The 11,755-nt window shown below is 34.5% G+C and overlaps 1 protein-coding gene across 1 annotated transcript; it reads left to right on the top strand.

Moving 5' to 3' along the window:
* Positions 1 to 419: 419 nt before the first annotated feature.
* LOC131618328 (protein KTI12 homolog) lies at positions 420 to 1,958 on the top strand. Its single transcript, XM_058889573.1, has 2 exons — positions 420 to 555; positions 898 to 1,958. Exon 2 carries the CDS (start codon positions 940 to 942, stop codon positions 1,837 to 1,839), a length of 900 nt encoding a protein of 299 aa, XP_058745556.1. The 5' UTR covers positions 420 to 555; positions 898 to 939; the 3' UTR covers positions 1,840 to 1,958.
* The last annotated feature ends 9,797 nt before the right edge of the window (positions 1,959 to 11,755 follow it).

Below are 11,755 nucleotides of genomic sequence, written 5' to 3'. Positions count from 1 at the left end.
TGTGAGAAAGTGTGAACAATGTTGGAGAAATAGGTGTTTTATTTATAGAAAACACGATTGCACCTAGGAGTCATCTCAATTGGCGCTTCCTCCCAAAACTATATAGTAGGCGCCATCTTACATGGCTAATTCAAAATCACATGCACTTAGGAGCCATTTCATTTGGCGCCTCCTTTAAAAAATTAAAAGGTGTTGTCATCTCATTTGACTTCTCCATATCAACGTTTTCTATAACATGATTATTTGCATAACTTTTTCCGAAACGTGATAATTTGTGTATTTTTTTTAATACTTGGTTATTAAAAAAAAAATTTACCGAAGATTTACATATTTAAATAGTTATTGTCGTATTAATTAATATTTAATTTATTTTATTCTAATTTTAAACTCATAATAATAATTAAATAAAAAAAACTAAAATTGTCGTCTCTCCCTCAAAAGCCCTAATTGCCTCCTTCACAACAAACTGAATTGAGAACTCGAGCAGAAAACAACTCGATTCATCAAATTCACCATCTTCCTGATCTCAACCGGCGCATCTCCTTCCTCTGTTAGGTAACTTAGGGTTGTTATTCTTAGCTTGTTTCTCTGATTTTATTTTGAAATTTGTTATTCTTGAACGTTAATTATTCAATCTTCATTTTAGGTTAGATTGATTTTCCCTCTTCACTCCAATAACTTCCTCAGGATTAGAAACACTCTCTGACACATAAGCTGTTTTTCAGCTTATTTACACAATAGCGTTTGAAAACAGATTTTAGCTTATACAGAAAACAAGTTTAACAGTATTTCATCTTTTGTTATCGAAATAGCTTATACATAAGTGCTTATGCTATTTAAGTTGCAATTAAGCTGTTTATGCTTACAATTACATTGTTATGTTTTGATGTATTGCAGGTAGTATTCTTGAAGAGATATAATTTTATTAATTGAGAATAAATGGCACTGGTTGTAATCTGTGGTCAACCATGCAGTGGAAAATCAAAAGCTGCATTAAGTCTAGCTGAATCCCTTAAACAATCACCAGAATTGAAGCATCAAGTGAGAATCATCGATGAAGCTTGTTTTCATCTTGATCGGAATCAGAGTTACGCGAATATGCCATCGGAGAAGAATTTAAGAGGGGTTCTTAGGTCAGAAGTGGATAGGTCTCTGTCGAAAGATACTGTTATTATTGTTGATTCTTTGAATAGCATTAAGGGTTATCGATATGAGCTATGGTGTTTGGCTCGTGCTGCAGGGATTAGATACTGTGTTGTTTATTGTGATGTTGAAGATAGTGATTGTAGAAAATGGAATCAAGAGCGTAGGGAGAATGGTGAGGATGGTTACGATGATGTAATATTTGAAGATTTGGTGAGGAGGTTTGAGAAACCGGAGAGAAGAAACCGGTGGGATTCGCCTTTGTTTGAGTTGAGATCTTCTGATTTTGGTTCTATTGTAGATGAGGTTGTTTCCTATATTACCAAAAAAGTGGACTCGAAAACACGTGATGTGAAGATATTGCAACCAACAATTGCTACTCAAACCGCACGTTCTTCTGATGCTAATTCTCTCTATGAGCTGGATAAAGCAACACAAGAGGTTACTAATGCTATAGCAGAAGCGCAATCGCGTGATCTTGGTATGTTACCGGCTAATGGTATTTCTATAGGGAAAGATTTGCCTCCGATCAATCTTTCGAGATCGGTTGGGTTGCCGGAGCTTCGTAGGTTGCGACGTACATTCATGAAGTTAACAGGGCAAACGAGTTTGAGTGGGAGAGCTCCTCCTTCTGATTCTGATAGTGCTAAAAGGATGTTTATTGATTACTTGAATAGGGAGCTTGGAACTTCATGAAGAAAAGTATGTTGTAGTAATCTTATAACTGAGTTTATATGTGTGCTTGTTTTACCAAATATGAGATGTTTCATATTTAATTGGAGCATTGTTGTTGAATAAACTGATTTTTCTCCCTATAGTTTTCATATTGTACTATCGATTGTTGAAAAAACCGAAGTACTATCTATTGTTTTCATATTGTTCTACCAATTGTCTCATTTTTTGCATAGAGTGTGTTGTTTGCCAAGACCAAGTACTCTCAAGCTAGGGTGATCTTTAAGGTCCTTCATTAGTTTTGTGGATCTTGTGGATGGGCATCAACAAGGAGTCACAACCCTTTAATTCCAGTTCCAGGGGTGTAACTTGCAGGGAAGAGGCCAATACTCTATACATATAGAAGGGATTTGCTTCACAGATAAGCTGGAAAAGTATTTATTGCTTCACATTGATATATGAGAGCATAAGAATGATGAATTTAATGAGATTTTTTTGTTGTTTTTCTTGCAACTTGGCATAGAAGGGTAGGTTTCTTAACAAGGCATGATCACAATAGTGAGCTAGTTCCCTCAGTAAGCTTGTGACTCAATTGACAAGAGTGTTAGAAGGTTTATCTAGAAAGGTAGCTCCCTCAATGTACTGGCGGGGGAATTGTTTACAAATTTTTAACTAGAAATTGTTTGGTGAGACTAATATGTTGATTTGTGGTAATATGAAAAGAAATTGTTCTTTGTGTCACAATATGATTTGTCTGCAACCCTGGGAATTGATCAGACAAGAATAGTCAAATGACATGGACTTGACGGAGATCCAATAATATGAAGTAGCTTCAAATTAGTACATTAGAGCATCTCCAATGGTAGTATTTTTCAATGAGTTCTCCAACTAGACATCAATATAATAATTAAATATTGAATCAATTTGTCATGTCATAGTAGAGTTGCATTGCAATGCAACTATTAAAAAATTGTGGTACCCAATCAAATTACTTTATGAGGTAAAGTTGTGGGACCCATTTGAATTACACCAATAAAATAAATATTAAATAAATTATTTTGAGATGATATGGCTGATGGGACTCATAAAGAACTCAAAAATGGGTTGCACCATTGGAGATGGCCTTATGCTAAAACAGACAGAGAATGCTCCTTACAAAGTTAAAAAAGAAAAACAACAAATAAGTAATCAATTTAGAGTTTGGACATTTATTCCTTAATAAAATCATAAATTATTATTTTATCAACTTCTAATCTTTTTCTCCCCGAGGCAAATGAAACAAATGGAAATAAATCTTGGTTTGAAAGGATGAAATAAGATTATATTTATATAAGTGGAAATTTCATTTCTTACTAATAAAGAGAAAAAATATTATTGGATTGTACTCCTCATCCAATTTTCATTCTAAGTAAAAAAATTTAATAAAAAACCATAGTCTTTTGCTCAACAATTTTATCTTGCTTAGAAGTGATGGAAAAAGAAAATACATAACTGATATTTTAAGAATCAGAAAATTCAAAGAATTTTGCATTCTCAAACTCTTTGTCATGGTCACTCTTAACTTTGACAATCACACTATTTTGCTCCTTTTGAATACTTTGACAGAGATCTTTGAAGACTTAAAAGGTGTCTGATTTTTCTCTAAGAAAGTTCACCCATGCAAATTTAAAAAATCATCTATAACCACATAGACATACCTCTTTCCACCCAAGCTCTCTATCTGCATTGGTCCCATTAAATTCATATGAAGAAGTTTCAGCACTTTGGAAGTGGTCTGATGTTGTAATATTTGATGTGACATCTCGGTTTGCTTCCTAAACTCACATTCACTACAAACTTTCCTTTTCTCAATCTTGAGTTCTGGCATTCCTCTAGTAGCTCGTTCAGATATGGCTTCCTTCATTCTTCTGGGATGAAGGTGTCCAAGCTTCTAGTACCATAACTTCATTTCATCCTCCTTGGTTATTAAACATGTTAAAGATTAAGCATTTATTTGAGGTTTCCACAAATAACAATTGTCTTTAGACCTTATACCCTTCATCAGAATAGCCTCCTTATCATCTTTGACTAAACATTCTGACTTTGAGAAATTTATTAATAGTCCTTGGTCACACAACTAACTAATGTTGATAAGATTAGCAGTTAATCCTTTCACAAGAAGAACATCTTTTAGACTAGAAGAGCCAGCACACACCAATTTTCCCACTCCTTTAATTTCACATTTAGATCCATCACCAAATCTAACAGAACCTGTGGGTTGAGATGTGATATCCACCAACAACTTTTAAGCCCCTATCATATGTCTAGAGCATTCATTGTCAAAGTATCAATCTTCTCTAGTTGAAGCTCTCAAAGACGTATGAGCTATAAGGTTAACATCCCTATCTTTAACACTTCTCTTTTTACTCACTTGATTAGCCTTGGAATGGTCTGAAGATTTTGAATTCCATACAATTTGTAACAAAAAGGCTTTATATGGTCATACTTACCATAGTAATGATATCTCCAAGTTGAGGATTGAAATTTGGTAGAAGCTACATCATGTCTGCCAGGATGTTGTAACATGTGGTTGGACATGGTGATCATTTTCTTCTTTTCAGAAGGAAAGAACTTCTCTATAGACATTTTCCTTTGTTTATTATCAAATTGATAATTAACTCTTGTATCTCTAGCCTCTTTCATCAAATCAACTTCATCTTTCATCCTTTTCAAAGAATTTGTCATGTTATTAAGCTTGGAATTTAAAAGATTTATCTAATTTTGTTGATGAGAAACAGTACATAGAAGTTCCTTCTTCTCATTCTCTAATTTAGCTATGATCTTTCTCTGATTTTCCTCTATCTTAAGACTTTCTTCACACCTGTCACAAGTTTTCTTGTAGGACACATCCAGATTTTCCTAGAGGACATTTTCATCATAGGATTCTACTTCATCTACCCATCTACCAGTGAGAGCAGTCACAAGTTTGACAGTCTCAGTGTTATGCTCCTTTTCTAACTCATCACCATCAGACCAAGACATAGAAAAACCCTTATTTTGTTTCTTGAAGAAGGTGGGACATTCAGACTTAATGTGACAAAAGCCTTCACATTCAAAACACTGAATACCTCTATCTTGATATGACTTCTCTTCAGTTCTGTTTCTTTCCTGAAAGTCATAGGTCTTATTGATGTTAGGTGAGATATTCTTGACATCAGGTCTTGCCCTTCTGTTTATTCTCTTCAGCACCTTGTTAAATTGCCTCCCAAGTAACACAATGGAATTTGACATATCTTCCTCAGTATTAAGGTCAGTCTGACTCTCTTCATCTTCAGTATCGGATACAAAATTTATGCTTTTGTTCTTTTTGTCAGACTTGTCACTAATATCCAATTCAAAGTTTGAAGTGATCCAACAAGTTCATCAACTCTTATGCTACTGATGTCTTGAGCTTCTTCAGTAGTTGTTACCTTCATGTCAAATTTTCTAGGTAGGAACCTAAGAATCTTCCTAACAAGCTTCTCTTCTGACGTCTTCTCCCCCAAGGCACTGGATGCATTTTCTATTTCCAGAACATTCATATGAAAGTCCTGAATTCTCTCATCATCTTTCATTTTTATATTCTAAAATTTGATAGTGGGAAGCTGAAGTCTTGACATCTTCACTTTAGATGTACCTTCATGAGTTGCTCTAATGATTTCCCAAGCATCTTTAGCAACAGTATAAGTATTAATTGACCTGAAAAACATTTTTTTCCACTCCATTGAATAGACCATTCAAGACTTTGTAATTTCCAAGAGCTAATTCATCATCCTCTTTGGATCAGACTTCTTTTGGCTTCAAAGACTCGTTATCATCTTTGTCCTTCACAACAGAAGGATTCCATCCTTTCAAAACAGCCTTCCAAGATTTGTTGTCCATGGATTTCAAAAAGGCTATCATTCTAACCTTCCAATAGTCATAGTTTTCACCATCGAACAGAGGTCGTTTGTTATTGTATCGCCCTTCCTTATCCATAGTACTAGGAAGTATTTTCCCTGTAGCTCACCCAAAAACAGAACAGGGTGTCTGCTCTGATGCCAATTGAAATTCTGGAACTTTCGAATAGATGTCAACACTGATGTTCCAACACCAAAAACACAATGTCAAGGCAGATGTTAACACATCATCTCCTGACATAATACTTTTACCAAACCAATAAATTATGCAAAAGTAAATAGCAGAAGGTAAAAGACACATTCAATTGTTAACCTAGTTCGGTGCAACGTCACCTACTTTGGAGGCATCCAAGCCAGGGAGACAATCTACTATGATAGTATTAGTTCAAATCTAAACAACCCTAGTTTACAATTTATCACCTAATCACTACCTTGTGTAACTTCTACCTAGGACACTCCTAGATATGAGATCCCCCTCTCACTTCCCACAATCACACACGTGTGATTGTTAACAATAATAACAATTGACAGAAGAACACACTTCCAATAAAATAGATTGCACTATTGCTTAAAAGCTCATGAGTAAATTACAATGAATAATGAACAATCAATTAAAATCTATGTATCAACATGATACATGAGTGACATACACAAACACAGTACTCTAAAAAGACTCCCAAATCCCTAAGACTTTTGCAGCAATAACTTCTTATTTTTCAAGCTTTGTTATCTTCTTAGATTTAAATTTCTCCTTTTATAAGCTAGTGCAGCGCTTGAGCTTGGATATTCAATCTGGCTATAACCTTCTGCAAATCAAATCATATCTAATCAAATATTCAAATGCAGGGCAAAAGGTTTTGACATCCAATCAAGCAAATCAAATATTTTTGTTATCTCTTCAGCTTTGAAACAAATCTTCAGAGAATCCAATCTTCAGTGCGATGCTTGATCCACAAAACAAATCTTTTTGAATAGTAGAAACAGACCTTCCAGAAATAGAAACAACACAAGTTGTAATGTCGTAGCAACAAGTCACGATATCTTGTCCAACATCTTGTTGAACTTATTGTTTTATAAAAATGCAGACAACAAACCAAAACCTAACAGATGTGATATATGATAGATTTTTGAAAGTCGATGACAATATCAAACTCCACATCAAAGAGAAATTGAGGAAGATTGTATATCCTAAAACCACAAAATTGAAACCACCATATCAATCGATAAACAAATGTGCTCCTAATAAGGTCTAACCTACACCAAGTGACAATTCAGCAATGCGGTCTCCCTCATATTTTGAACATGCTGACAAACTTTTTTTGGATTCACTAACTCCAAAATCTCAAAAACGTGTTTTCAAAGGAGCTCGCATTAGAAAACCACCTTATTCACTGCCTCCACCCAAAAATCTCATTCATTGAAAAGATGTCGATTTTTATGCACAAATACATTGAATGGGTCGTAAATGTAGAGGGAGATGGTAAATGTGAATTTCGATAAAGGAGAAGAGGATCACATACTTGTTCGCCATCAACTTATCCAAAAGTTAAGGGGAAACAAAGAATCATACACATGGATATATGGCAAAAAATATATTTTTGAAGCAATTTATCACTTTCTTGTTCCTTGCATAAGTGAACCTACACCGGAGAATAAATGGATGTGCTTCTCTAAAAAAGGTCATCTCATTGCAAGTGCATTAGATATAGTGTGTATTGATCTTACAAGATACGACTTATCGGGAAAAAATTTCCACTGCGCATTACACTATCTCAAAATCCAAATGATCGTATTATGTGTGTTCGTAGATTTCAAATCTACGACATTTTGTTCAAGTTTATTTGAAAATGGGATGCCTTATACCACTTACATCATCAGAGTGGACAACTTATTCAACAACCAAAGTCGAGACGTACCCGGACTATTTTGTTGAAAGGATACAAGAATTCACCAAATTGAGCGAGATTGAAATAGAATTTAATAAACAAAAATTAAAAGGGGTGTCACTCATAGTTATAGATTTAGTCGTCGACAAGTATTTTGGTTCATTTTAGTTTTTCTTTATCAATTTATTGTATGTAACATTTTATTAATGTTTATGGTGTCTAATATATACATTTTGAAGTTTACTAAAAAAATTGCATTTATTACATGTTTCGTTTTTGTCTGAAACAAAATTTTACTTTGTTCTGAGTAGTACAGGAAATACATCTCTGAGTTTAGATAACATGGAGATACCATAGATGCATTTTTGGAACATCCCCTAGTATAAGATAGAATTTATAAAGTCCATATGGGGTCCTTGTCTCATTGTTTCATAACAAAAATAAATATCATAATGAACATCATTTGGTATTTACAAATGTCTACTTTAACTATGTGACACCCTAAATTGAATTTAAGATCAATGAGTACACACCCTATTGAAGATCTTGAATACATACTGCAGAATCTCCTACCATACAACGACAATAAAAAAATTAGGAAAATTGAATATCGTTCATCGTTCGTTGACAACGAAGGGAAGATCAAGCTCAGCAACTTTGAGCTGAAGATGGGTGCAGTTTTAAGGGCTATGAGGAATAATTTTTCCATTTAGAATCAAAAGTTTTGATCGAGCTGGATGCGACGATTTCGAGATCGATTGAAGATATTATAAAGATGTTGCAATGTCCAACTGGATATTGAAATATAATGTTTGATCTATGTTAACATCACCTATGTAATTCTTTTTATATGTTATTAATGGAATTTTTATTTTGTTAACTTACACCTTTCTGGTTTTTCTGCTTTACTGCTTCTAGTATAATACGGAAATGCAACTTTGTATTGTTTATGGAGATGCATTTCCGGATTCAACATAACTACAAACCAAGGGCATTTTTCAAACTTAGCTTGGATAGTATGTTTTTGTGTTCGTCCAGAGATGCATCTCTAAAAATTGGGGGCATTATTGTATTTTCACATGGTGTGCCAGTAATGCATAAGATACATTAAAAAATTCCCTAAGTTTTTGAAGTGCTCTTCCTATCCTTAGTGGTGAAGATCCATCTTTTTAAAACCCAAAATTATTCTTTATGAATTCGGAAGTATACTTTCATATGCACCCTAAATACACCACAACTATTCCTAAGTGAGTCACCCACCTCATTTTGCAAAAAATTAATCTGAAAGTGTATCTTCGTAATGGGGGAAGGGTGGGTATCTATTTGCACTTCTGTAATAATCCTTAGACACATTTTAAACTCATGGTAGTGTGTTTATTTCACAACTCAGAATAATTCATAAGTATACTTTTGTAATAACCCTAAGACAATAGGTTTGTTATAAATTTGACATATTTTAAGAAACCTTATATTTTAGGTCATTTATACTAAGTATACATAGTTGTTATTCAATTAAACCATGCATTGATGTAATTCAATTAAAATTCCATAAAATTCATAATCAAAATCAATGTTGACAAATTACAAACCATAATGTAAATATTATCAAAATACAAGGAAAAGTGAACTATGGGGTATACTTGACCTCTCGATTCCTTCTATGCCTCCTGTACTACAAGATATTATGTGTCAAAATTAGAAGGACCTCTATAGTGGCCCTCATAGGAGTGCCTTCGCTGACATGCAGGTAACATATCAACAGAATGATCTGCCCTAACTTGTTCCTCCTCTAACATCTATTGATAAGCTGGTCTAGTCGATTCTCCTTGAGCATCTGATATTAAGTAAGAATATGACACTCTAAAATACTATTGAATGTAGGAGAATGCACTACTCTGAGGTTAAGGAGATGGCACACTCTGTGCTTCCTATGGTACTAGGTGATTATAGAAACATCAAACATCATATCAACATCTCTGCGAATGACAGTGGGAGGAGCAGACACAACGGGGTCTCTTGGAATACCCTAAAAACCTGAACTATCACATGACTCACTCAGAAAAATGTGGATAAATCAGGTGTCTGACAGTGGTCGTTGTACGGTGTATATTGTATATCGTCTATTGCAATGCAATTAATAAAAACTCAAAACAGTTTGATCTCCTGATTCCCTCTGAGCGGGATGAATGCGCAAGCATGTATTCTAACCTCATTGTATTCCTCCTCATAGAACTGGTCAGAGATGCGTAAAAAGTGAGATAAGATCCATGTTTCAAAATGGTTCAAATAAAATATCAGTAACGATGTAGCATAAGTGTTATGAAGTATTAGTAACAGTAAAGGTGAAAATATATTACTGTAAATAGTGTGTTACTTTATGTCATCTATTTAGTCTTCCAAAATCAAGTGTCGCATAACTTCAAGTACAGTTAAACCAGACAAACAGTCTGTAAGTTTTACTCATGAATTTGCTCGAAGTGAATGAAGTATCTAAGGTAAATCGCATCGATATAATAATAATTTTTGTCCACAAATATGGGTGTGCCAACCAAATACATGAGGTATGAACTCACTACACATGTTCTATGATGCAAAACATATGCATCATTTCCATCGGCCTCCACTCTGCAGTCAGGTGGTATCTGTACAGATTTTCCAAAAATGAAAATCTAACATGACGCCCTATTGTCTCATCCATCTCCTTTTAGGCATCACTTGGGTCAGCATCCAAATATCATCATCTTTAGTGCTTCTGGTCTACTGCATTTGGAGCGTTTCAATAATCTCCCCCTAATCGAGAGATGTAGCAAGGATGAGACATCATCAAGTGTGATGGACATCTCACCAATCAAAAGATGAAAAGATAATGTCTTTGAGTGTCATCTCTCTCTAAAAGCTGACAACATACCATGGTTAATAAAGTATAATTAGTCATGCATAAATCTTGCACGCTAGATAGATGTGTGACATCTAAAACCATTGCTCTTCAAGCTGATGCAGCTTTGCGATCTTCCTATCGTGGTTGATGCATTTTAAAGCATCACGGTACTATAAAAAAATACATCATTGTTATAAATTTCAAATATTATAGCACATATGTTTCAAAGAATAAATACGCTTTATCCCACACCTGTCTAGCAGTATGATTTGCATACAGAGATGGTAGTAAAGTGTCTAGAAGCAGGCTGATCAAAATGGACTTTGGAGACAAAAGCATGTTACTTGGGCCTCCGAGAAGACAAAGCGGGAGACACCTCAACACTGAAAGTGGACACTTCCACATCAAATAAACTGGCACCAATCAATGATCGCGAGGGTCTAACACTCTCTCTACGTGCATATGCATGTTGGGACATTCTACTGTGTCTCAATCTATCTTAGTTGTCAATCACTTTATCGATAATTTAACCCAAAAAAGGTATCATAATCAAAGAACTCAAACCCTGATGACAGACGCACAAAATCAAACAACAAAACAAAATACAAAAGTGCACTTTTGTAACTCAGGAAAGTCAAATTCAGACAAAATATAGAAGTGCACTTTTGTATTTTCTTGAAACACATAAATGACATAAAACGCATAAACTAACATGCCTTATGCTCTAAACATAAAAAAATAGCAATGCATGCCTCAATAGAATGTGTATTCTGAGTGTAACTAAAACCTAATGTACCTTAAACAACCTATTTAATAATGCATGCATCACAAATGTGAGAATTTGAAGCTCCTGGATTGAATGGATTGGAGTAGATAATGAAAAGCTCTTGAATTAGGCACAATCCAGTAGAAAATGTATGAAAGGTTTAAAACTGGTAAAAATGGAGTTTCTCACTAACACTTTTTTTAAGTGTAGAATAAACTCTGATGGAAATAAGAAAGGGGGAAGGTTTGGCGCGATAATATCACTCAAAATACATCTGGAGTTGTATTTCTGTGGTTTTTACGGAGACACTTATGTACTAATTTATAGTAATATGGAGGGGGTTTTCTTACAAAGTGCAATGGTGTAGACTTTTGATGCGTTCGAAAGCGCATCTTAATATTCGAGGAGTATTTATGATTTTTCACAGAGGTGTATGAGTATCACTAAGAGCATTCACGCTCATGCCATTCAAATTGGTGGTATAAATGGATTC

This window comes from Vicia villosa, linkage group LG7 (assembly GCF_029867415.1).
Source record: "Vicia villosa cultivar HV-30 ecotype Madison, WI linkage group LG7, Vvil1.0, whole genome shotgun sequence".
Lineage (NCBI taxonomy): Eukaryota > Viridiplantae > Streptophyta > Magnoliopsida > Fabales > Fabaceae > Vicia > Vicia villosa.
The sequence above is the reverse complement of the archived record's forward strand: the minus strand, read 5'-3'. Positions and strand labels throughout refer to the sequence as shown.

Bases quoted from the DNA above. Each gene is read 5' to 3' on its own strand.
- LOC131618328 (XM_058889573.1), top strand. From the start codon at position 940: ATGGCACTGGTTGTAATCTGTGGTCAACCATGCAGTGGAAAATCAAAA.